Source organism: Haliotis cracherodii, unplaced genomic scaffold (assembly GCF_022045235.1).
Source record: "Haliotis cracherodii isolate W230 unplaced genomic scaffold, xgHalCrac1.p SCAF_33, whole genome shotgun sequence".
NCBI lineage: Eukaryota > Metazoa > Mollusca > Gastropoda > Lepetellida > Haliotidae > Haliotis > Haliotis cracherodii.
In genome coordinates this window covers 2,559,046-2,586,554 of record NW_027266290.1, presented here as the reverse complement: position 1 = coordinate 2,586,554, position 27,509 = coordinate 2,559,046, and the positions used below count along the sequence as shown (strand labels likewise).

Below are 27,509 nucleotides of genomic sequence, written 5' to 3'. Positions count from 1 at the left end.
CCTGGGACGCAGAAACCCCCATGTACTCCGAGTAGTCCTGCTACAACTTATAGTTCTTTTTAGGCGCAAAAAGCTCTGTTTGATTTAAATTTTATGGAAATCTGCACAGCTCCCCCATAATCAGGGCGACTCTTGGACTGAAACCCCGACCATCAGATCCTGTCTAGTCTAAGGGACGCAACTCTGTACAACGAATCGAAGCACCTTAAACGACTGGAGTAAGTAATACAATGTTGTTTTACACCATAGTCAGATATATATATCACATCTGAGATTAACATGAGTGAGTGAGTATGTTTTATAGCAATATTCCAACTTTATCACGGCGGGGGACAAGAAATGGGTTTCATACATTTTACCCATGTGGTGAATTGAACCCGGGCCTTCGGTATGACGAGCGAACGCTTTAACCACTGAACTATCCCAACGTCTCACAGAAAAAGGATCATATGAATTTCAACTGCATAATCTTCTCAGGTGTTCGGGGTTTGCGACCTTCAATTAAATGCGATACAGAAACACACTCGGTTAATAATTTCATTTTTTTTTATCTCTGACTATTTTTTTTAAGGTGATCAGTGAAATATTTACAGAAGCATCACTTGATAATAATAAATCTAATATTTACAATGATATGTTGTGTTAGAGTGTCCAGTCTACATGTTCGTAAGCCTTTTCGCTTGCATATAAAATTTCCCATGCCTCGCGGCGCAAATGACTCCATTCCGCTTTCGTTTCCTTTTTAAGATTTACATACAACACATCGTCCTTCACCTTCGTATAACAACATGGCTGTGTACCAGAAGAGTTCCAACCCTTTCGAAGATGACGATGATGGGGATATGGCTTTTGGAGGATCTTCGTGGAAAGCAAATCAGCAGAACACGAGCAATGATGCAAATGAAAGACGAGAACAATTAATGCGACAGATTGATGAATCGGAAGCTCGACAACTTGAGAGTACACGACGAGCCCTCGCCAGTATTTACGAATCAGAAGATACCGGAATACAAACTGCTGAGGTTGGTTTGGACCGATTGTGTTCATCAAATACTCGGTAGTGGTTGATAGTTGCTGTTTAATTGTTTTCATTAGATTTGTCTTATGTGTTATGATGGTTAACTGGTGAAGGTTTGGATAGTAAGAGCTTTCAATAGCTCTGAAACATAACTGAAATATCTGCATTGTGACTATGAGTCATGGACAAGGTACTTCCGAAATCGTAGCTGAGTATGTTCCGCTTTTACTATCCGACATCTGGTGCAGTGGGGTAGCCCAGTGGTTAAAGCGTTCGCTCGTCACACTGAACACCCAGATTCGATTTCTCACATGGGTACAATTTACATGTGTATCATGATGTATGAAGCCTATTTCTGGTGTCTCCCGCGGTGATGTTGCTGGAATATTGCTAAAAGCGGCGTAAAACCATGCTCACTCACTATCTGTCTATCTATCTATCCATCTATCTATCCATCCATCTACAGCAATAGAAATTGGCACTAGTCCTGTGGGCCTTGCCAAACCGGCCAATAGTAAAGGTATCATAAGGACTAGTAGAAATGTGCCATTTATACATGTTTTTCTATATGTTATCATAATTAGGGCTAGTGGACTAAAACTGTTAGTTTCTATACCTGCATCTCTCTATCTGACATCTATTCAGTACTGTACTTTACCGTTTGGCACACCCATTTGGATTTTAATTGAGTAAGGCGTTAATCTAATGAGCCAACACTTTACCACAGGACCATTGGTGCTATCAATAATAATTAGTACTTGTTTACCTAGTGATCAGAACCCAATTGTTAACCCTGATGTGCTTGAGCAGTAGCCATTAGTTAGGATAGATAAGCCCTTTCACCCCCTTTCTGATCAAGCACCCCTTACGATCATTAGGGTTAGGTGCCCTTTTCCAATCAAACGCCCTCACACGATCCTTAGGCTTAGGTTCAAGTCAAGAGTCTATATTTGCCTTTTCATTTCACTTTGTAATGTTTCAGCTTTAACCATGATAACGATAATAACACAAAACTGTTACAATTTTTACTACAGTACCTGTGGCAGTAAATCAGCTTTAGAAATTGGCACTAGTACTATAGTCCTTGACAAACTGCCCAATAGGTAAAGGGTTTTGCTATATGTTATCATTATAAGGACTAGTGGGCTAAACATGCTAAAACTGTTAATTTATATCACTGTAAACTAAACTGATTATTCACTATAGTTATGGTTATATACCTTTACAGACATGACATGTATTTTGCTGATTGATAACACTTAACAGCAACAATTTGCCTGACAGAGGCCATTTGTTTCATAACCTAGATAATCCATGGGTTGATTTATCTTTGGGAGTGAAGCATAATGTCCACAGAGTCAGTTAAGACTATTAAGAGTGATCTGACTTGTCACTGATCATGTTGATCAGATCAGAATCTTGACAGCTGCAATGAACACGATGAATGAATGTTTCAGTCTAGTATCACCATGATCACACCTGTCTCATTACCAGTAACCCTTAACCCTTCTGGCTTCTGTTTCAGGAGCTGTCTCGTCAGGCAGAGACGCTAAACAACATTGAAAAGAAAACAGATGACGTCAATCGTACCCTCACATCATCTCAGAAACATCTTAACAATATCAAAAGTGTATTCGGTGGAATCAAGAATTGGTGGAGCGGTAGCAAGGACCCTAACCCGTTACCCCCGACAAAGTCAGAACCGAAAGCAAGTCCACTGAAAACAAAAGTCGATACCTACCGAGACTCTCAAGATACCTATTCATCAAAAGGAGTGGATGCTAGTGGTTTCTATGATGACAATGACATTGACAGTCGCTTCATGGCGGGTGCTCGGAATACAGGGGGTCCGAGACAACAGATGGTTCACAGGATTACTAACAGTGCACAGGAGGATGCGATGGATGAAAACCTGGGTGGGTATACTTAGGGGTGTAGCCATGGTAACGATTCACTGGAGATTGTATACTCCCGAGGGAGCCGAGAATGCAGTTGGAGTGATTACTGATCTGTTTGGTAATAGTGGGTACACTGAGGGCTGTAACCATGGTAACAATCTTTGGATATTGTATACTCCCGAGGGAGCTGAAAATGCAGTTGGAGTGATCACTGATCTGTTTGGTACACTTAAGGGTGTAACCATGCAAACAATCCACTGGAGATTGTATTCCCGCTGCATCATACCAAAAGACGTTAAAAGATGGTACTTGTTGGCGCTCGGCACACACACACACACACACACACACACACACACATACACACACACACACACACACACACACACACACACACACACACACACACACACACACACACACACACACGTGCACGTCGCTATATACACTGATGATGATGATGATCATCATCATGGGTACATAGTTATGTCAGGGTTCTAAATCTGTAAAATTAAGAACAAGTGGCAGTTATTTATGGACTAGGTAGATCATTGTCCATTGTGACCTGTGAAGACCCGGGTTGTAGGTCTACAGCAACCCATGCTTGCAGGAACAGGTGGTCGGGTGGTCAGACTCGCTGACTTGGTTGATACATGTCATCGTATCCCAATTGTGTGGATCGATGCTCATGATCTCAATCACTAGATTGACTGGTCCAGACTCTATTATTTACAGACCACCATCATATAGCTGGAATATTGCTGAGTGTGGCGTTAAACAACAAACAAACCAAAAGCAAATAACTTGCTCAGCATGCTCAGTGCATTTCTCCAAGTCTATTTGAAACTTGTTTTGCTTGTGTTCAAGACTCATCATGACATTCACTTGTTACTTCCAGGATTGATGAGTGATGGGATGGCGAGACTGAAGAACTTGGCCATGGATATGGGGGATGAGATTGGGCGCCAAAATGACCAGCTTGACCGCATTAACGTGAAAACTGACCGAGCTTTGCCTCGGCTGGAGAACCAGAACAAACAAATGAAGAAAATCCTGCACAAGTAAAGATCTGTATTAAAATTTTAAGGACAATCAGCTGAAGATGAATATGACAAAGATGTAGATACTTTTATTGATAACAACTTCTTTATTGTCTTTCAACATGTTCTTCTTTCAGCATGTTCAGAAGTGTTACCATGGTTACCTTGATCAAGATGTAGATTTAAACTGTAACATGTTTAAATCTTTATGTATTTCCTTTTGTTTATCATAACCATGATAACTGTTGGCTTAGTCTCTAAAGGCGGCAGTTTGCTGTGTAGAGTTGCTTCCCTTTGGTGTGTCAGAATCCTATGATTGAACTGGTTATTATTCATGGTTTTCTCATTGATTGTATCAAAGTGGTAAACTGAATCACTTCAGGCTTTCCTCCCTTATCAAGCTGACACACCGTGGTATCACTACAAAACTTCAATGCATCTGTACATGCAACTCACTCACTAACCCACAACTGCTGCCTTGAGTACATTAACCATGTGTTAAAATGCATTACAGATGAAGGGGGACTAGAAATATGATCCATTCTAATCTATCAGAACAATACCCTGATTGGTGAATTATCGGTAATATTTATATTATATATTTATAAAATTCAATTTGCGATGTCAGTTCTAAAGGTATCCATGGAAACAGCTCTAACTTATCATGTTATGTCTCTTTCAATCATCATTGTGTGAAATATATTTACATGTTCCTCGATATTCATTGTTTGTCAGAAATAATGCATCAGTATGGGCCAGCTTATTTAACTCATCTACAAGGAACTATGGTTCCTCAGTGGCCATCATGGCATTACACAGGACTCATTATTGAGGATTTCATGATCTAGCATGCTTACAGCATTTACAGTGAGATATTGACGTTTAATTAAACATCATATCATTCCAGTGTTTGATTTAAGGAACTTCATTTAACTTGCACCAGATGCGTGTTGATATGAAAACCTTGTTGCACCAGACAAAATAAGGTTGCACTCTAGTCCTATAAATTTATCAAGATAAAACATATATGCTTAAACTGAATAAGGACATCTCGGATGTCTGATGACTCATGATTTTACATAAATGTTACTGTAAAACGTAATAGGATGTGTACACAATCTTGAAGTACCCACAGTTTGATGATGTCAGGCCCCAAAAAGGATGAAAAATTACACATAACACCGGGATTAGTGATGTGGTATGGTACTGAAAGTTTAGAGGTATTCACTGTGTTCAAGGATCGTTGTTGTGCGGAAAAACAAGGGTAGTCAGACATTAATTTGAATTGTTTTAACATGCACTTGGTATAAATGTAGAAATAAATATTATTTTGCACTTTACAATAATAGGTTGAACTATATAGCTTTATATAGCTAAATCGAGCCCTGCATTCTCATTTTAAAAAGGTGAGGTCGGGTAGCCAAGTGGTATAAGTGATAGACAGGTTGCAGGATCAGTTTCTGATACTAGGATATGGCTAGACTGTGGCTTAGATCATTCAACCCTGCTCACTCCCTCATTTATTTTCAAAGTAATCGGCTTTGAAAACATCCTAGTTGTCTGTATTGTGGTTCTAGAAAGGTAAGATGTGTGTATTTATGTATATAGAGAGATGAGTTGTATATATTGTACATGTTTTGATATGATATGTTTTGGTTCTGAGGATATATTTGCAATCTAAGCCAATAAACATATAAGGCAACACTTGTTTGTTAATTCATTGAAAGATGCTGATGACGTTAAGTTTACCATGTTTACGAAATAAGTGGAATATGTTACTATGGTAAGTGGATGCACAGACAAGCAGCTTAGTAAAACTAAACATGATTGAGTGAACTGTCATGAGAGATAGCTAGCAAGTAGGGCTGGGTCAAGTCCAAATTTACTACTTGGGTACCCGACGCCCTAAACGAACATTTAGTCCGTGAAATCTTATATTACACAATACCCTTCTCGACTCTGAAATTAAAAAAATTCCCGGTGCTGATTTCATGCTGGAATAGAGCTAACTAGAGCTGGCTAGACTTGCTTTTGTATCCATATGTAGATCGTTGTTCTTTCCATATAATAAATATATTACAGTCATGGTACAGGTCTACCACCGCCCTATCAACTGACCTTACCCGTGTAGCTCTCAAGGGATGGGTACAAAATGTCCGATTGGGAACAGTTTGACCGTAGCCCTGGCAAAATGTATTTAGATACATGTATAAAATGATCTGGTCATGCATACACTGCAATTAACTGTTTTATCTGTATTCATACATATAAAAGTCAGAAATGTGAACATTAGTGACTTGTAGTCTAACCATATAGTTCTAGATCATTTTTGTCATTAACAATATATCGCAAGACAAACCACAGGTCCGGATAGTCCTGTGGGTACCAGGGTTCTACTCAGCATGCTCAGTACCACCCCCACCCAAGTACCTGAGTGTTCCGTCCCAGCCCTGCTAGAAAGCCGTTATTATAACATGTATAATGCTCTCTAAATGAATTAAAATATAAAGCATACTGTTTTTTGGCAGGGAGACAAGACCGTTTAGTCTGTATAATTGCTCAAAGCATGTTGTTTCACGGTCATGAACATCAGCTAAATTTATTATTCTCATGTTTTGTAGGAGTAGAATTATTCATCAGATATGTTTTGCAAATCATATGCTGCATGCAATCACTGTTCTATGTCAGTGAGTGACTTGGGTTTAGCCCCGTTTTTAACAGTATTCCAGTTATATCACAGCTTGTCCGCTTAATGTAGGAGGAAAGCCCGAAGTGATGCAGGTCTCAGACGTTTACCACTTCAGTGAAACGAACGAGCACGGGTATGGTGCTGACAAACCTAGAAACATAATCGGGGCGAACCTGGATCATAGGTTTCTGGCGTGCCCAAGGGATGCAACTCTGCACAGCGAATCGCGGCGCCTTGGACAACTGGGCCACCTGTGCCCCCGTTTACCGTATCAAATTCAACTGACTGCATTTGTGTTCTTTATGAATAGTTGTTCTTTAACAGTACTTCTTTCAATCTCATTTATTATTGAGCTAGATAATTTTAGGCTCACATGAACTTGATTATCCAGCATATGATTAGCTACTGTCATAATTAGACATGTTAGAAAATTATAAATTAGTAGACTGATCACCAACATTCCAAGTTATTTTTGTACAGACTGTTCCTTTTCATGTGTAGTAAGTACATTGTGTCCGATATGTTGTAGATAGTTTAATCAAGAAGGAACTGAAGGCATCCTGTATTTGTTCTGCTTTCGTTCAGGATACCAGGCTAGTGTTGTATTTTTGTATGCCCTCATATGAGAGGGTTTACTGACTTTGTAAGTCCATTCCTACCATGGTGGCATTAAGGTATAACATATTTCAGCTTTAGGTTCTACGTGAACCAGATATGTCCCATTGTTGCTTGAAACTTATCACGACTTGTACTTCGACCATGTCTAGTCACTCGTATTTGGATGTATTTGCCACGATGTATGCCACATTTTCCTTGTACCATGTGTACTATTTATCACACGTCCATTGTTGTTTATAGGCGAGGTTTGGCATGGACAACATTATGATTTCATGTTATCAGTATGGAAATAGCAAAGTTGTGGACTTGCTCCTGGACAAGTAAGCATTTAAAATTTCACTTGTCCAGCATATTGAGAAAAAATTATTTTTATCCCAAATGATTTTTTATAGCCCATTTTTATTTTGAAGAGTCAGTTTTTGTATCTCCATGGTTTTCCTGACAATGTCAATGAAGTCATCCATTGCTATAAAAGAATTGGCACATTTTGACTAAAGGTTTTGACTTTGAGGTTGGTTGTGTACAACTGAAGCTGATTCTTTTGTTTTTCCGATGTAACAAGTCGGTCAAGTTAGGTAATGATTTTCCACACCTCAAGTAGTATGTATGTAGGATTATAGGTATGTGTATGGTTTGTTCTTCAAGTAACAAGAGGGGCGGTCGGGTGGCCTAGTGGTTAAAGCGTTCGCTCGTCACGCCAAAGACCCGGGTTTGATTCCTGACATGGGTACAATGTGTGAAGCCCATTTCTGGTGTCCCCCCATCGTGTTATTGCTGGAATATTGCTAAAAGCAGCGTAAAACCATACTCACTCACTCACTCGAGTAACAAGGTGATGTGAGCGGGGCCTGATTCATTATGGCCAATTGTAACATTTATTGCTCAGGAGATTTATTTAGGACAATAATCTCAAACAAACCCTGACAACTTTTACAAATATAATAGAATGGATCTGGCATCACGCATACATCAGCTACATGGTGTAAGTGTTTACCTTCTGTGTTGTTTTTCCTCAAATCTCATGAACAACAAAGCCCCTGGTGGAACATGGTGTCGTTGGACTTGTTTTACACAGGAATAAATGTGATTCCCCAAGCAACTTTGTTTTGTCATTAAGAATATTGTATTGTTACCTTTAGCCTGCTGAATTGTTTTCACACCTCTTAGCCCTGACTGTTGGATTACTTTTAGCATAGGGCACTGTGAAGAGGGTTGGTGATTTCAACCAAGTCAGCGAGCCTGACCGTCCGATCCTTTTAGTTGCTACTTACGACAAGCAGGGTTGCTGAAGACCTATTCTAACCCAGAAATATTCACAGATCTGTTGATTATGTTTATGTATGTCATCCTACTATCATATCACGAGTCTATCTGGTCCAGATTTGATTATTTGAAGGCTGCCATCATATGCATTGCTTCCTTCAACAAGCTTTGATGTTCCTCGTCTCATGTGTTAGTATGAGCCTGTTGTTGTTTAATGCTGCGTTCAACAATCTTCCACCTATATCAGCTTTTGTTTTATAATCAAGTCTGGACCAGACAATCAAATGAGTGATATTGTGGGCAACTTTCCACATCGTCTGGGAACAGTGATATACAATCAACTTAACCTGACAATCCAATCCATTAAGTCGCCTCTTACCATCAGCATAGGTTGCAGAGGACCTATTCTAACCCAGAATTCCCACAGGGAGACCAGCATAGGTTGCAGAGGACCTATTCTAACCCAGAATTCCCACAGGGAGACCAGCATAAGTTGCTGGGGACCTATTCTAACCCAGAGTCCCCACAAGGAGACCAGCATAGGTTGCTGGGGACCTATTCTAACCCAGAATCCCCACAGGGAGACCAGCATAGGTTGCAGAGGACCTATTCTTTCCCGGAATCCCCATGAGGAGACCAGCATAGGGGCCCATGAAGATCCGGAGTAGAATTGGTCTTCAGCAACCCATACTTGCCATAAAAGGCAACTAAGGGGATCGGGGGGTCAGGTTCGCTGACTTGGTTGATGCATGTCATCAATCCCAATTGCGAGGATCGATGCTCATGTTGTCAATCACTGGATTGTCTGGTCCAGATTTGATTACTTACAGACCGCCGTCATATAGCTGGAATATTGCTGAGTGCTGCGTTAAACAACAAACAAACAAACCAGCATAGGTTGCTGGGGGCCTACTCTAACCAGGAATCCCCATGAGGAGACCAGCATAGGTTGATGGAGACAATATTTAACCCGGAATCCCCACAGGGAGACCAGCATAGGTTGCTGGGGACCTATTCTAACCCAGAATTCCCATGGGTGTTTCATTAGTAGTCTGGCAGGGAGTCCTCTATGTTATCCAGACCAGCAATACACCGGCCATATTGTGGCACCTTGAAGGTCAAGGTCAGGCAGGATAACACACAATTGGCCAACTCACACTTAAATCATTATAACAAGACCTGCCTCGAATTCACCACAGGTAAACCATATTTTCCATTGCAGGAACAAAGATGTTTCTTTCAAAATGTGACAGACAACTGAATCACCAGAAATAAGAAGTTTATTTTCCACTGAAAATAATAACGAGTGTACATACATCAACACATTCTGCAAAATATTAAATTAATGTTACATATATCTTCAGCATGAATAGTTAGCGATATGTGACAATTATCCTGATATCTACACGATTGTTCTGACCAAAAGCAACAGTGGTTGTTATTATCCTCTCTTAGTACGGTGTAAATACAACCATACACTCGCACACACAGGTACAGAAATCACTTCAGCTGTAATATACTAATCATCATCATAATGAATATAAATATCTATCTAGAGGATTTTAAAAAAATCCAAAATATTTTGGCAAAATATGTACCAGTATACACATCACTAAAGCTAAATCACGTTCAACCATGTCAGAAATTTATTAAAATGACAAATATTAAATATGAAATTATCTTTAACTTCATTAATCATGTTAAGACTAGTGTTGCTTTCAGTCAGAAGCTTGACATAAAAGGTGGGATGAAACGTTTATTTATAAAAAGTGATACAGTATGACAACAATTCAATAAGCATGGTAAGGGCCCTGCTTTGTAGCATTTTGGCCCTTTCCCTGCATAATCAAATTCATGTCACACAGTATTCATTAAAACCATTGCACTTGTGAATTACTTGTCCATATTGTATTTACATATATTTACCTCGATGCACAATGAAAGCTTGGAGATTACACAAATGAATATTTACACAGAAATTACAGATGATTAGAATTGGAATACAAACAATACTGACGACAGGGACCGAAGCTAATACAGAATGAGTGAGGTAAGTCAATCTAATACAGAATTAGTCAATAACAAGTAGAGATGGGATGATTCACCGATGCATTGCGATATTTAACTTCCTGATACAAGTATCAATCACAGTCGCACACTAAGTAAAAAATATCGATTCATACATATCGGATCGTGTACAAGGTATCGTGATACATATCGGATCGTGAACAAGGTATCGTGATACCTATCGGATCGTGAACAAGGTATCGTGATACATATTGGATCGTGTACAAGGTATCGTGATACATATTGGATTGTGATATGTATCAGATCTGTACAAGTTATCAAGTCACATATGGGATCGTGTACAAGGTATCGTGATACATATCGAATCGTGAACAAGGTATCGTGATACGTATCGGATCGTGTACAAGGTATCGTGATACGTATCGGATCACACAGTTGGTGTATCGTCCCAGCCCTAATAACAAGACTGATCTGAGGGTAAGTTGAAGGTGTTTACAATCAGAAGAATGTGAGGGTTTTTTTTACACCACCTTATCAATAGTCAAGCCACATTAAGCAGTGGATTCAGGCTTCATATGTAGGGATTCAAACCCAGGTCATTGTGAAGAGAGAGGACCTTAACTACTCGGCCACCTCCGTCCACTGATGAAGCGTGTGAATGGAAACAGTGTGAAATCATCTCTACCCGAAGCGCTCATAAATCTCCAACATCCCCATGATCCAAGTGAATAGGGGTGTTATTTGTGACACTATTGTACCTGCATCACTGCTCATCTTAAGAATCAAACCCAGGTCATAGTCAGGAACAGGGAACACACAACCCAGTATACTACCTCGATCCCTGTGTTCAAACAAGTGATGTTCACAGGGCTAAAATCACTTTCTGAATTGCCCCCCAAAAACGAAAAATTTAAAGAAAAAGGTTAGAGTAACTTCAAGTCTTCCTCCCAACATTACTACAGACATGGAGATAATTGTGTGATGAAGGATGTGAATAATGTTTGGGAAACTGGACAGAATCACAGCATGATGTTAAGTTGGAATTATGATGGAAATTTGCATGAATAGTTTGGTTCTGTAAATTCCATAAATTTCAAATGGCGTGAAGATGTTAAGAACAGAATTCACGAACTGGTACAGTTTCTTGTTTTGTGGTTATGAAAAGCACCAATTTGAGATTCTTGGACTAAATTCTTAAAACATGAAACACTGATGAACATGGCAGAACATAAAGTTTCAAACAAAATCTAAATAATTCTTTCTCTTTTGGAATGGCTCAGGTGGTTTCTCAAATAAACATAATTCATTCCCTCGTAGTGTGCAAGTTAATCAGTTAAAAAATGTTCTTATACACAACAAATCAGTTAGGGATCATGCATATTTTGGGGCATATTCTTTATTAGTGATGACAATTTCATAAAAAAATCCCCAAAAATATTTATGATCCCTAAATATTTTCGTTCGGTATATCTTGACAATAACAACAAAACAACAGGACCATTGACAGTGTATCTCTACACACTGGGTCGCGTACACATGGGGGACAGCAACATCAACATCAACATCAACGTGACTCTCAGAAAGTGAGTGAGTGAGTTATATCACGGCGTGTCAGCTTAATGTGGGAGGAAAGCCCGAAGTGATGCAGGTCTCAGACGTTTACCACTTCGGTGAAACCCACGAGCACGGGTATGGTGCTGACAAACCTAGAAACATAATCGGGGCGAACCGGGATTCGAACCCACAATCATAGGTTTCTGGCGTGCCCAAGGGACGCAACTCTGCACAGCGAATCGCGGCGCCTTAGACGACTGGGCCACCCGTGCCCCCCTCTCAGAAAGAGATATATAAATCACCCATGTTGTGTCTGCCATACATGACATAAAGACACACCTATAAACATTCTTACAATGGTAACTGCAATACTTTTAACTAAAACATAGTTTCAGGGTATTCACTGAGTGGGACGGGCCAACGGTCTTTGGATGCATTCTTGCAATTTAGTGACTATTTTCTCTTCTTAACACTTCTGGTAAACTTCATCCGGTATACCTGTTTTGATAAATTGAAAGTAGATTTCGACGGTCGATTTGCCCATGTTTCCATACCTGAGTTTGAGTTACCTGATAAAGACTTTGGTCCGAGTAAATCTATCTTCTGTCAGGGCTTTAGTGAAACTATCCCTTATCTGGGCTTTAGTGAAACTATCCATTATCTGGGCTTTAGTGAAACTATCCATTATCAGGGCTTTAGTGAAACTATTCATTATCTGGGCTTTAGTGAAACTATCCATTATCTGGGCTTTTGTAAATCTATCCATTACCAGGGCTTTCGTAAGTCTATCCATTATCAGAACTTTTGTAAATCTATCCATTATCAGAACTTTTGTAAATCTATCCATTATCAGAACTTTTGTAAGTCTATCCATTATCAGAACTTTTGTAAATCTATCCATTATCAGGGCTTCAGTGAACCTATCTCGGAACTATCTACAGCCAGAAACAAACAACACAACTATGGTAACCTGTATTGTTGCAGCAGCAACGATGTAGACACAACCTATGTACACCTCTCTGTACAACAACGTCCACACAGCAAGTCATGCTGGGATAGGCGGGGCACCTGTTTCACTGTACATCAAATACTCACATCAATATTCTGCTGACTACACACACATGAAGCATAACCAGAGGACAACATTGGTTTCATGATTAAACAACACTTTGTGACAGAAAACATTCTCACAAACACATTGGCACTTGAATATCTTGATCAGGAACTAGAATTGTCACGAGTGTGGACATCATAATAAGCATGTCTACCCACTACCATAGTCGTTCTGACCCCGATTTCTTGAAACAAAAATAAAATTTTACTCAAATCTCAAACTGGGAATGCCAAAAATATCAGCTGAGAATTTTTGTAAATCAATCTCAGCAAAAACTCAGCTGTTGGACGAGAGACAAGATGTATAGAATTGTTTCCACCCAAAACCGAAATCTAAGGAAAAAATCGTCATCCAATACATATTGCAGTGGGTTGTCACGATCGGTAAACCCCTAGAAATAACCTGTCTCCACAATCTCTGCTTATGTCTATTAGCAAATGCCATTATTGTCCGAATTAAAACTTAAGTTACCATGTAGGCTAACTTAAGTTACCATGTAGGTTAACTTAAGTTACCATGTAGGCTAACTTAAGTTACCATGTAGGTTAACTTAAGTTACAATGTAGGCTAACTTCAGTTACCATGTAGGCTAACTTAAGTTTTGCCTGTTTTCTAACTCAATTTGAGCAAAAAATTGACTCAGTTTTGTTTTAGAAGGTCAGACTTCGGTCATTATTTAACTAAGTTTGTTTCGAGAACTCGGAGCTTGGTGTAGTGAATATGTACACAGTCTAACTACGCTTACAACTGTATGGTGTTGGGGACACTTGCTAGCTTTCATATTGGATTTCAGGTTTGCAAAATTCAAGACAATCTGTTATTACCCCTCTGGTGGACTATTTTCTCCTGTATTTACAACTGGGCAAGAATATACAACTTTTTACAATCTACTACAATTTCATGCTTTCATTCTACATAATCTTCTGAAGGTTTTATTTTGTACACGCTTTGTGGAATGATCAAAAGATCAACTTCAAAATAATCTTAAAATACTACAACAAAAGTACACGGCAACTAGATTTAAATAAAGGACAGTTAAATAAAATTATCATCTTTTTCTCTAAAAATAGAGCAATCCGTCTGCTCTGTTTCAACCAAACCAAGAAACTATGGCGAAATGACTAAAATTGGTAACCTGATACATACATCTGTTACCATGGTAACATGTCAATGACAAAACAACATAAAAACATTGTTACCTGTTGCATAACTGTTACATGTAACCATGGTAACATGTCAGAGAAGACTGCACATGAAACCATGGTAACCTGTTTCAGACATAACTGTCTCCACAGCAACCTGTCAAAGACACTCTGGTAACAACACACAGCCACTTGGCTAGCAGTCCAAGACTAGAGGCATATCAAGCATATCTGCCCTGTGGCAGTGTTTCCATTCAAACATGCCACATCAACACAGTAACAATCAAATGTCATAGAAATAGCTTCAATGCATGCAAGGCAAATAAATAGCAAGCTCATTTGCAAATTAATACAATCTGGAAAATACAGGAGTCTTAAACAACGTTCGGAAAGGCATAGCGTTGTTTCCTCTGTAGCAATATCGAAATGCTTCGATTTCCATACTCCTGGGCAGATAAATCATAAAACATGTTTTAAATCTTGTTGCACAATCAGACCAAAACAGCCTATTGGCGGAATACACACGAAAAAAGTCTTGGTCATTGATGTCTACAATCCTTGCAGTCAGCATGTTGAAGCACTTGTGATTACAAACATGGTAAGTCACTCCTTGAACATTGTCTAACCCCTCCTAAGGAAAGCACTTCAGCACTTATAAAACTTGTCCAGATCCAGACCAGGCAAGACATGCTTACGAAAAGCATGCCATGTTCACTCATAGCGGGTAGGTAGACAGTCATTAGCAAGGCAAAGACAAGAGACATCTGAACATGTTCCTAGCTCCTCCTCCTCATCATCCATCCACCTTCTGCAGTCTCCTGTTAAAACTTCAGTACTGTCGCCTTGCATGTCACACGTCATGTCATGGCACTTCAGTTCTCTGTGATCTCACATGCGACACGTCATGGCACTTCAGTTCTCTGTGATCTCACATGTGACACGTCATGGCATTCTGTTCTCTGTGATCTCACATGCGACATGAGCAGTATCCTTTTAACACTTCAGTACTGTCGTATTGCATGTGACATGTCATGGCACTTCAGTTCTCTGTGATCTCACATGTAGCACGACGTCATGGAACTTAAATTCCCAGAAATCAACACCTCAAGACATCATGACAATCTGTTCTCCGACAGCCAACACCTTACATTGTCATTGTCATGCCACTCAAACATCAAGCATCTTACATCCCAAGACCTCATGGCACTTCAGTTCTCTGTGATCTCACATGTGACACGACGTCATGGAACTTAAATTCTCAGAAATGACGTGACACTTCTCTTCTCCCACACCACACAACATCTGTTCTCCGACAGCCAACACCTCACGTCATGACAATCTGTTCTCCGACAGCCAACACCTCACGTCATGACAATCTGTTCTCCGACAGCTAACACCTCACGTCATGACAATCTGTTCTCCGACAGCCAACACCTCACGTCATAACAATCTGTTCTCCGACAGCCAACACCTCATGTCATGACAATCTGTTCTCCGACAGCCAACACCTCACGTCATGACAATCTGTTTTTTAACATCCATCACCTCACGTCATGACAATCTGTTCTCCGACAGCCAACACCTCATGTCATGACAATCTGTTCTCCGACAGCCAACACCTCATGACATCATGACACTTCTCTTCTCCAACATCCTACACCTCCCATGAGGTCATGACTGATCCCCAGATTAGCTTCATGGTGTCATCTTCAGAGATAAATAAAGGAAGTGCAACACACTAAAATCTCTTGTTACATTTGCCCAGAACCATGGCAAACAGTGGTTCACACAGCTGAGGCCTGACACTTCACATCAGTGATTTTTCTCTGTACCGACTTCCACATCTCGTTGCATGCGTCTTTGTGGACACTATTGTTCCCGACATCTCTGACAAGGTCACTACTGTGTTGCAATGTTGGAAGTTAATGATGGAATGTTTCATGGATCTTTGGTCTCAACATGGAAGGAAAGTACGGAAATATTACCGAGTACACTGAGTCAAACATTTTGTTTGAATGTCACTACACCCTTTCAATACAAACAACACAAAATAAGTCTTAAAGAACAAATTTCTATCTTGTTGAGACATATGTTTCACAAACAGAAATCTTGTTCAAAAGGTCATGTCCTTGACCTGTGACATTTTGTTGACCTTGACCTAGACCTGAGCTGACCTTCTGAGACTACGACCTTGAGCAGCAAGGGACAGGAAGTAGTTCACAATGGCTGACTGATGCATCACCTGTTCTGTGGTTTTGGACATCATTTCTAGCGGGTTGGTGGTTGTGTCTTTAACTGCTGGGGCAAGCAAGGTTGGACCAAGGACAGTTGCCAGGTTGTGTATGGTCATCTTGTTCTCCTTCACATTCTTTGCAACTCTGAAATGACAGAAAAATGTGATTTTTCATGCTGCTTTTAGCTACACAATAGCAGACTAGAGTGACGGAGTGAAAGCTGTTTAACACCCAGCATAGGCGGATCCAGAAGGTGTGTGTGTGTGTCTGTGTGTGTGTGTGTCTGTGTGTGTCTGTGTGTGTGTGTGTGTCTGTGTGTGTCTGTGTGTGTCTGGACCCCCTCCTTCCTAAAACCAAATGTAGTACGTTGTAGGCAGTAATATTATCTGAGAGAGGATTTTGATATTTTGGACCCCTCAATTTTAAAAAATGCTGGATAAATTTCAGCACTCCCTCCCAAGATCTATCTAATTGTCTGTCCCTAACAGATATGAGGATTAAATGATAAAGAAAAAATGTGTCACCCGCTCCTCAAGTTATCCGTTTTCCAAAAGTTTCCAGATCCCTGCTTATTGTATTGACTTGTCACAGCGACACAATTTGCTTAACTGACTCAAGTTTTTGAGGATATACCTCCATGACATCATGTTATGTCCACAACAAAATATTTCACTATTTAAGAATTCCTTCAGTGTGAGGATCAATCAACCCCCTTGAAAGTGTTGGGTAAGCGACATGTCGGTGACCAATGCTAGCTACCTGACTAGATGCTCCAGCAGGGTGACGATGGTGTAGTAGTTGGCGTCGGGGAGGTTGTGGAGGAGACCCAGCATGCACTTCTCCTTAGCTTCCTTGTCCGATAACCCTGCAAGGGGAGGGCAGCGATCACATTAAAACATGACCAAATAAATACATCTATTCAGTGTTCCAAATTAACCATGGGAGTCAATAGGTCACTGTCATAAACCCAAAGTTAAAAGTTCAGACATTTCAGAGATCCCTAAAATGAAATTCTCAGCAAACCTCAAGGACACAAGGACTCAAAGATCCCCTTAAGTTAAATATAAACCATGTCCACATCACTATCAGTGATTCAAGAAGACAGCTGCAGTTTTAACTCCATGGGAGAATGGCATTCAAATGAATGAATGAATGAATGAATGAATGAATGAACAGGACATAGCTATTTATTTGTATTTCTACTGATCTTGCGTGGAAAAGCTGGAATAAATCTGTGAAAGATCAATTAAAAAGTGTGGTCTAATGAATACATAATATACTCCTGTCAAAATCAACAAAAACACAAATTCCAGACCAGACAAACCAGTGACTGATATCACGAGCATCATCTCATCTAGACTTGGGTACGATGACACAGGCTGCGGCTGACCAATCGTTTCATTAAGTCAGCTCTTACGACCTTCACATGTCGCCGGGGACCAAATCTAACCTAGAGTCCCTACGGGATCTGTCACATGTACAGAAGAGCAGTACTCACGTAGTGACTCCACGAAGTTTGTGTAGTTGGCCTCGGTGAAGAGAGGTTCCGGCAGCTCACGGAAGTACAGCTTTAGCATGCCTGTGACGGCATGGATGTCGCAGTCTGTCACCTGACTGGTCCCTAATCGCACATCTGGAAAGTAATGTCTTGATAAGTACTGTAAATCTTGAAATTAACGCGAGAGTGAATTAAATGCGAAAAATGCGAGTGGTCTTTTCTTGCATTAATTAACTTTGCATTAACATCTCCAAAAAGACTATCAACAATAAGACAGCCTCACTGCACACTTTGGATAGCAGACTTACTTACTATGGAGATTTAACGTGCGCTTTCCGACAGATGCGTATTTCGCACACGGGCCCAGCCAGGCCATTTAATGTGTTTCCGAAAGGAGCGAAAGTGGTGTGTGCAACCCAAGAGGGGGCTTTAGGGGTTGCTTATATAGAATTTGGGAATTTTTGAGATTTGGAATAGATGCCGATGGGGTTGGGGAGGAGAACTAAGGGAGCTGGGTATGGTGGATGTTTGTTTGTTTATGTGATTTTGATTTGGTAGATTGGATAGCAGAAATACCAACTTGAATATATCCATAAACACGGTTTATTGAGCAGCAGTTGTAACAAGTACATAACAATGTCATTTTAAGAATAGTAATTACACAATAGGCATCCAGTGAGTTATCACTGCTGGGGTCAAGAGTTCTAGCCACTCGTGTCAAACTGGGCATCAATGACCACACCAAGCAGTGAACTGTTGTTGGTTCAATTATCTTGCCTTTGAACTTCCTGAATGCCAGTCAACAGAATAAACATATAAACTGGGTGTTGTTTTTAGGAAAACACTATTTATTGTTATTACAGAAGTGTTTTACTCAGTGCTAATAAGCGGTGCTGTTTGTGTTTGATTGGAATAAGGTAAGGATATGTAGCTTTCAACTGGGGATGGGGTGGGGTGGGCGGTGTCGTATTGATATTGTGTCACATTTTTGGCTAAGGGTCAGCAGTCATATTAATTTGGAGATGCATTAATTTCAAGATTTACAGTATTTCTTAGATAAGCTAACTTTTCACTCTGTAAAAAATTAATTTTCGATTTTCGAAATTTGAGATCATGACCAGTAACATCAGTGTGTAAAAATTTATTTTTCTGACTTTTATGGTTTTTGAGAAAATTTGTCCCCTTGGAGAACCAGAAGGACGGACGGATGGCCAGACTGACGGGTGGACAACTCCGTTCCAATATTCCCTAACCCACTTTAAAAATAGATGAATAGAGTACTGCATTATGCCCACTGCTATATATCGTCTCCATGACAACCCGTCCCACCCCACATACTGCACACCACACTTCCAGACTTGTTTTAAAAAACCTCATATAGGTTATTCAAAGCTGGAGCAATAATTGCTGATTTTCTATTTTTCCTAGGTCAGACGATATTTTTAGAAACATCCCAGCCCCTCCTCTCCTCAGCAGCCATTGTGGCCATTCAATACCCATTTCAGCTCCCCTTTTACACACATAGATGCTTAGAATTCACTCTACCATCATGGCATCTCGAGGGCCATAGACAGACGCCAAAACTGACAGGGTTTATCTACGATTCCAAAATTGTAATTTTGTTCTAAATTGCAATTTTTTTAGAAGCTCCTATTTGATCAAATTCAGAGGTCTTTTAACATTCAATAATGTAATAGTAATTGTCATCCTTTACATTTTCTTTCTCAAGCTTCTTACTTTTATCAAATGCCTTCTTCAACCTCTGCACCTCGGACGTGACCCCCGACACTCGGTATATGCCTGTTTCGTCCAGGCCTCGTTTCTCCACTTCCTGTATGCAGGCTGTCACGATGGAAGGGACAGTCTTCCCCTCGCGGCGGGCCGACGTGCTGATCTTCACCCCAAACACCCCCGTCTTCTGCTGGGAGGGAGTCCGACGCATCGTACGGTTAGCTGGGGTGTGACGCACTGATATCACCAACGACACCTGGAACAGGACACACAGTGAATGAGTGAGTGAGTTTGGGTTTAATGGCACTTTTAAGATAACAGTGAGTGAGTATGGTTTTACGATGTTTTTAGCAATATTCCAGCAATATCACGGCGGGGGACACCAGAAATTGGCTTCACACATTGTACCCATGTCGGGAATCGAACCCGGGCCTTCGGCGTGACGAGCGAACGCTCTAACCACTAGGCTACCTGACCACCCCTTTAACAGAACAGTATTACAGTTATATGACAGAGTGTGCGCTTAATGTGAGAGGAAAGCCCGAAGTGATGCAGGTCTAAGACGTATACCACTTTGGTGAAACCCTTGGGCATAGGTATGGTGCTTACAAACCTAGAAACAGAATCCCAATGAACCAAGAGTCGAACCCACAATCGTGGGTTTCTGGCGTGCCAAGGGACGCAACTCTGCACAGCATATTGAGGCGCCCTTTGACAATTGGGCCTTTCATGTCCCCCACATGACATAGAGACTCAGCAGACAGCTAAGAAATGGACGTTCATTTGTTTGTTTCAGAGGTTAATCACGTGAGTCCTTTCCAACCTTGCAGTGCTGACATTCTCTTAACTGATATGTTTAAAACACCTGTAAAAAAATGTTTGCTACAAAATAGCTTACCGTATTCGACGTAATAAGCTCCCACGGCAATATTTGCCGATATACTGGCTAGTGAACAATCCCAATTAGTAACCCTTCCGATTGATCAATGTACACAAGACTTGTTCATTAGCGTATAATACACACTCGTGTGTTATATGCACCCTTAATTATGGACAATTAAATTCTGGAAAAATATATCTGTCGTACATAAACATTTCAGGCTGTCACTATAAACCACGAAATTTATCTTTCAACTCTGTTTTTTTCACCAACATAATATTCTAATAAGAGCCCCCTATTTCTTATTTTGAGAGCGCCCTGGGCGCTTAATACGTCAAATACGGTACTTAAATAACAATGGTACTTACGTCATTCATGGAAATTGTCTTTTCTTGAAAATTTGTCTTGAGCCAGGATTTACTCAGCTGAAATCAGAAGACACATCAGAATGGTCATTGTTTTGACTAATATCTAACTTCAAGACGAAAACCACAATGGAGTCATTGTTCCCTTTTATCTACAGTGCCCTTTTAACAGAGAAAACACGTACAGCACATGAAAGCGGGGATCTAACATCAGTGCCCCATGTTACAAAGCAGTTCTTTTTACATGACTCCTGTAAATCTATGTTAAAGTGCATGACTTACGTAGTGCTACGACTGTCTTAAGTCTATGTTCAAGTATGATTTACGTAGCACGATGGCTGTCGTAAACCTATGTTTCAGTAAATAAGTTACGTACCACTCCAATTGTTGGAAGTCTATACTAAAGTACATGACTTACGTGGTGCAACAGCTGTCTTAAGTCTATGTTGGAAGTATACGAGTTACGTAGCACGATGGCTGTCGTAAACCTATGTTTCAGTAAATAAGTTACGTACCACTCCACCTGTTGGAGGTCTATACTAAAGTTCATGACTTACGTAGTGCAACAGCTGTCTTAAGTCTATGTTAAGTATACGAGTTACGTAGCACGATGGCTGTCGTAAGTCAATGCTAAAATATAATGAAAGACCGCAAGTGAAACTGGTGATCTGAACAACGAAATGCTCCTGACCGTAAACACATCAATGTACCGTGGGCAGAATGGAACAAGTTCTCACCTCAAGAGCTCCTCTCCCTAGCAGCCTGTCCGACTGGTTGTCGACCTTCTTGTACACAAGCACGCGGAGTGTCTGACTCCCGTCCAGCTCCAGCTCGAAGTCCTCATCCCACGCCGGGTCTGCCGATGTCGGACAGATGTTGGTCCGTGCCTTCATGAAGAAATGATCGTACGAGTCCATCTCCACACAACAGTAGGTGTCTGAAACCACAGACATTTAGTTTACATCGATGTGTTGTCATTTCGGGAAGTTTTGATGATTCAAGGAATTGTTTTATTAATGTGCCATCTTTCTTAGGGCTATTTTACTGATTCAGGGAATTGTTTTATTGATGTGCTGTCCTTCTTAAGGATGTCTCACTAATTCAGAGAATTGTTTTATTGATGTGACATATTTCTTGGTCTGTTTTACTGATTCGGGGAATTGTTTTATTGATGTTCTGACTTTTTTAGGGATGATTTGGGTAATATTTTATTGAAGTCTTATCTTTTGGTGCTGTGATACTTATTCATGGAATTATTTTAAGGATGTAATGTCTTTTGGGGCGGTGTTTTTGATTCAGGGAAAGTTTTATTGATGTGTTGTCTTTTGGGGCTTTCTAAAAGATTTGAGGAACAATTACTGAAGCAGACAGGTATTGCCTAGGAACACTCACCACAAGGAGTCGCCAGGCCGTTCAGTTTGTGGACCGTGACGTTCAGAGTCCCATTCAGCACCTCCTCATCTGCAAACCCACAAAGTGACAACCTCAGCATGACCTCACATAAAAACCTCTGTGTCCTTTTAAAACTGACACTGTTATCATCCATGAATTAAGTAAATGACAAAATATCCTCTGCAGACATTACCAACATTCACCATGTATGTTTTTCAGGTCATTGACCCTAGAAATTGTTCAGAGGTAAAACATAATATACAAAATGAAAGTGATATATTTGGGAACCTCAAACATCCATACCAAGTTTAATATGTTACACGAATGCCATGAGTGAGTGAGTATCGTTTTACGCCATTTTTAGCAATATTCCAGCAATATCACGTCGGTGGACACCAGAAATGGGCTTCACACATTATACCCATGTCGGGATTCGAACCCGGGTCTTCGTCGTGACAAGCAAAGGCTTTAACCACTTGGCTACCCGACCTCCCCCGAATGCCATGAAGAATGATAAATGTCACGATTATGTTGATAAAATATCTTTGGGTGGCATATAGAAGCTGAAGTATCAGAGTTGACTGATGGATTTCAAGTTCTTTAAACCTTCAATGCAACGTTTCTTTATCAAGCAGGCTATTAATAAGTGGGTTCGACATGGTTATGCAGCCATCATAGATCATAGCATGACTGCCTACTGTGCTGACATGTAGCTTAGTCTCACATAGGTCGAAACTGTTCAGAAGGGATTAAAATCTGAAATACCATTAGACTTACACGATTCAGTGATGAAACTTGCACGTATGTGTTGCTATACACTGCTCTCAGCATCATTCCAGCTATAGGAGGCCTGTTAATAATCAAGTCTGGGCCAGACAATCCAGTGATTGATATTGTGAGCATTGAATGCCGTTGGGGTACGAAGTACATATTCAAGTCACCACCCTGACCACCCGATCTATTTGGTCACTTCTTGTTTGTTTGTTTGTTTGTTGTTTAACGCCACACTCATCAATATTCCAACAATATGACGGCGGTCTGTAAATAATCGGGTCTGGACCAGACAATCCAATGATTGACATCATGCGCATCAATCCATGCAATTGAGATACGATGACACACATCAACCAAGTCAGGGTCACTTCCAACATAGATTGCTGTGGACCAATTCAAACCAAGATTACACACAGGGCAACTCACAGACTAGCATAGGTTGCTGTGGACCAATTCAACCAAGATTACACACAGGGCAACTCACAGACCAGCATAGGTTGCTGTGGACCAATACAAACCAAGATTACACACAGGGCAACTCACAGACCAGCATAGATTGCTGTGGACCAATTCAAACCAAGATTACACACAGGGCAACTCACAGACTAGCATAGGTTGCTGTGGACCAATACAAACCAAGATTACACACAGGGCAACTCACAGACCAGCATAGGTTGCAGTGGACCAATTCAAACCAAGATTACACACAGGGCAACTCAAAGACCAGCATAGGTGGCTGTGGACCAATACAAACCAAGATTACACACAGGGCAACTCACAGACCAGCATAGGTTGCTGTGGACCAATTCAAACCAAGATTACACACGGGGCAACTCACAGACCAGCATAGGTTGCTGTGGACCAATACAAACCAAGATTACACACAGGGCAACTCACAGACCAGCATAGGTGGCTGTGGACCAATTCAAACCAAGATTACACACAGGGCAACTCAAAGACTAGCATAGGTGGCTGTGGACCAATTCAAACCAAGATTACACACAGGGCAACTCAAAGACTAGCATAGGTGGCTGTGGACCAATACAAACCAAGATTACACACAGGGCAACTCAAAGACTAGCATAGGTTGCTGTGGACCAATACAAACCAAGATTACACACAGGGCAAGTCACAGACCAGCATAGGTTGCTGTGGACCAATTCAAACCAAGATTACACACAGGGCAACTCAAAGACCAGCATAGGTTGCTGTGGACCAATTCAAACCAAGATTACACACAGGGCAACTCACAGACCAGCATAGGTTGCTGTGGACCAATTCAAACCAAGATTACACACAGGGCAACTCAAAGACCAGCATAGGTTGCTGTGGACCAATTCAAACCAAGATTACACACAGGGCAACTCACAGACCAGCATAGGTGGCTGTGGACCAATACAAACCAAGATTACACACAGGGCAACTCACAGACCAGCATAGGTGGCTGTGGACCAATTCAAACCAAGATTACACACAGGGCAACTCAAAGACCAGCATAGGTTGCTGTGGACCAATTCAAACCAAGATTACACACAGGGCAACTCAAAGACCAGCATAGGTTGCTGTGGACCAATTCAAACCAAGATTACACACAGGGCAACTCACAGACGTAATTCCACAGAACATTCTGCTCACCTTTCTGCATAAGTACAGAGCCGAACTTGTTGACCTGAGGTAGGGCCTTCGAGGTGTTGACCAGTTCCTGTACTTCATACGTGCTGAGGCTTGGGTCATCGTGCCCACCTACATGAGAACACCATCAACATCAGACAAACAGCCTCTCCTGGTGACATACATATCACTGAGGAATGTAATGGTCTACGGTTTGGGTTCTGCCAAGATCAATGCTGCAGTAATTTGTATGCCAATCTTGTTATCTTGTGGAAATTCGTATCAATAAACTGTAAAGATTTATCAAGATATTCTTACAGTCCTGCAACTTTGAAACAAATCCCAAATTTAATCAAAATTTCTTTTATACCGATTTTCTGGCCATGGTCACTCATTGGAATCCATGATAAATCCCTGGGCCCACTTGCACAAAGAAATCTTAGCGGTAAGCCTATGTTAAAGTATGGGGATCATCTTAGTGCTAAGATGGCTTTGTGCAAGTGGGCCCTGGTGTGACCCAAATACTAGGTCCTGTCTATGCACTGATATATTATCCAGTGGTCAAAATTAGGAAACAAGGACCTAGGGTCCTGGCTGTATTAGTTTATTTCATGGCACCCCTAAATCTTTAATTGTTAACATTGGGGTACAACAACGACTTTTTGTCATTTATCCTGACAATCTGATGCTGATTCCAACATTTTCCTCCCTGAACGTACATTTTCTACAGAGCGAGGTCAAGGTCTCCAGCCATTCTTCCCTCTCGTAGTCGGTGGTCATCAGCAGGGTGTGGACCTTCCCCCCCTCGTGGGTCAACTTGACCGCCAACTTGGGCAGTTGCAGGATCAGCTGGGCCTCCTACAACATGAGTTAGTGGACAGTGAGTGAGTGAGTGAGTGGGTGGGTGAGTGGGTGAGTGAGTTTTTGTTTTGTTTTGTTTTGTTTTGTTTGTTGTTTGTTGTTTAACGCCGCACTCTGCAATATTCCAGCTATATGACGGTGGTCTGTAAATAATCGAGTCTGGGCCAGACAATCCAGTGATTGACATCATGAGCATCGGTCCACGCAATTGGGATACGATGACCTGCATCAACCAAGTCAGCGAGCCTGACCACCCAATCACGTTAGTCGCCTCTTGCAACGAGCATAGTCGCCTTTTACGGCAAGCATGGGTTGCTGAAGACATATTCTACCCAGGACCTTCATCGGTCTTCTTAGTATTTACTCATTGAGTTAGTGAGTGAGTGAATGTTTTATTTTTTTTGACTGAGACAGAGAATGGGTGATTTAGTGGGTGAGTGAGGGTGGGTGGGTGAGTTTTAGTCTGAGTGAGTGAGTGAGTGAGTGAGTGAGTGAGTGAGTGAGTGAGTGAGTGAGTGAGTGAATGAATGAATGGGTGTTTCTTAGAGTGACTTAGTGAGGGTGGATTGTTATTTTTGAGTTGGTGGGTATATGGTAGAGACGTAACAATATGGACAGTACTTGGCAGGCAAATTACAACATCGTATCATTACACCACTTGAAGATAGGTGCAGGGAGGGGGGGTGGGGAGGGGGTGAGTAAAAGTAGGTGTGGATGGGTGAGTGAGGAAGTGTACGAGTGGATGGGTTCAAAACAAGTTGGGTTAAATATGGCTTTTCAGGGAATAACTCTCAAGTGATGGATGAAAGCCTTAAGTGATGCAAGTAATTAATGTTCACAACTTAGGAAAACCAGCGAGCATGTCCAACACTGACACTCCACGGGCCCTGCGCGTGGTCCCTCTGAGTACCTACCAGTTCATGGATCTTCCTCTTCAGCTTGTCCACACTGCGGGCGGCAGCTAGCCCACTGATGGACCAGTGCTTCGACTGAAAGACAACAACATGAGATGAGGCTTGGAGATACAAAGCAGCTGCGAGGAATATTTCAATGATATCACAACATTTCGTCTTGTTATGGGAGGAGATCCTGTCATGATGCAATCCTTGTCTTTAAGTGCAAGCTCACTAAGATGCCATGCCGCAGTTTAACATGAATACACCACTCAGACACAGTATACTGACTCCGAGCCGACCAGTCCTTGTTTTAGCCCCTTAATGCCGAGCGCCAGACAGGGTAACAACAGGTACCATCTTTTAACATCTTTTGGTATGACGCGTCCAGGGATCGAACCCCGGACCTTCCACTCTCCAGGCGGACGCTCTACCACTAGACCAAGGAGGCGGTTACATGTTGAGAGATTTTGCTCATCTCCCAACAACACAAATAGCCAACAAACTCCAAGCCAACCAGGAGCACAGGTGGCCCAGTCGTCTAAGGCGACGCGATTCAATGTGCAGAGTTGCCGCCCTTGGGCATGCCAGAAACCTATGATTGTGGGTTTGAATCCCGGTTCGCCCCGATGATGATTCTAGGTTTGTCAGCACCATACCGTGCTCCTGGGTTTCACTGAAGTGGTAAAGGTCTGAGACCTGCATCACCTCGGGCATTCCTCCCACATTAAGCTGACATGCTGCGATATAACTGGAATACTAATAAAAGCGGAGTTAAACACAACTCAGTCACTCCAAGCCAACAAGTCCTTGCGTCATTCCTTTAATGATGAGCGCAGGGAGGGTAACAAAAAGTACCACCTTTTAACATTTTTCGGTGTGACACAGCTGGGGGCAGACGCTCTACCA

General features: G+C 41.2%; 2 protein-coding genes across 3 annotated transcripts in view; one reads left to right on the top strand and one right to left on the bottom strand.

The window, feature by feature from the left end:
* The first annotated feature begins 776 nt into the window (after positions 1–776).
* On the top strand, positions 777–4,885 carry LOC139477361 (synaptosomal-associated protein 29-like). The gene is made up of 3 exons (XM_071259914.1): positions 777–1,022; positions 2,544–2,934; positions 3,812–4,885. Exons 1-3 carry the CDS (start codon positions 789–791, stop codon positions 3,976–3,978), a joined length of 792 nt encoding a protein of 263 aa, XP_071116015.1. The 5' UTR covers positions 777–788; the 3' UTR covers positions 3,979–4,885.
* Positions 4,886–12,151: 7,266 nt separating this feature from the next.
* Positions 12,152–27,509, bottom strand: part of LOC139477433 (breakpoint cluster region protein-like) — a 93,650-nt gene continuing 78,292 nt past the window's right edge. For both annotated transcript variants that reach the window (XM_071260002.1, XM_071260003.1), the window contains 10 exons: positions 26,622–26,696; positions 25,566–25,704; positions 24,871–24,978; positions 22,462–22,530; positions 21,807–22,006; positions 21,073–21,129; positions 19,831–20,080; positions 18,094–18,228; positions 17,355–17,460; positions 12,152–16,739 (listed from right to left, as the gene is read on the bottom strand). In XM_071260002.1, the coding sequence (XP_071116103.1) occupies positions 16,520–16,739; positions 17,355–17,460; positions 18,094–18,228; positions 19,831–20,080; positions 21,073–21,129; positions 21,807–22,006; positions 22,462–22,530; positions 24,871–24,978; positions 25,566–25,704; positions 26,622–26,696 (1,359 nt within the window). In that variant the 3' untranslated portion in view covers positions 12,152–16,519. The remainder of the gene's footprint in view (positions 16,740–17,354; positions 17,461–18,093; positions 18,229–19,830; positions 20,081–21,072; positions 21,130–21,806; positions 22,007–22,461; positions 22,531–24,870; positions 24,979–25,565; positions 25,705–26,621; positions 26,697–27,509) is intronic.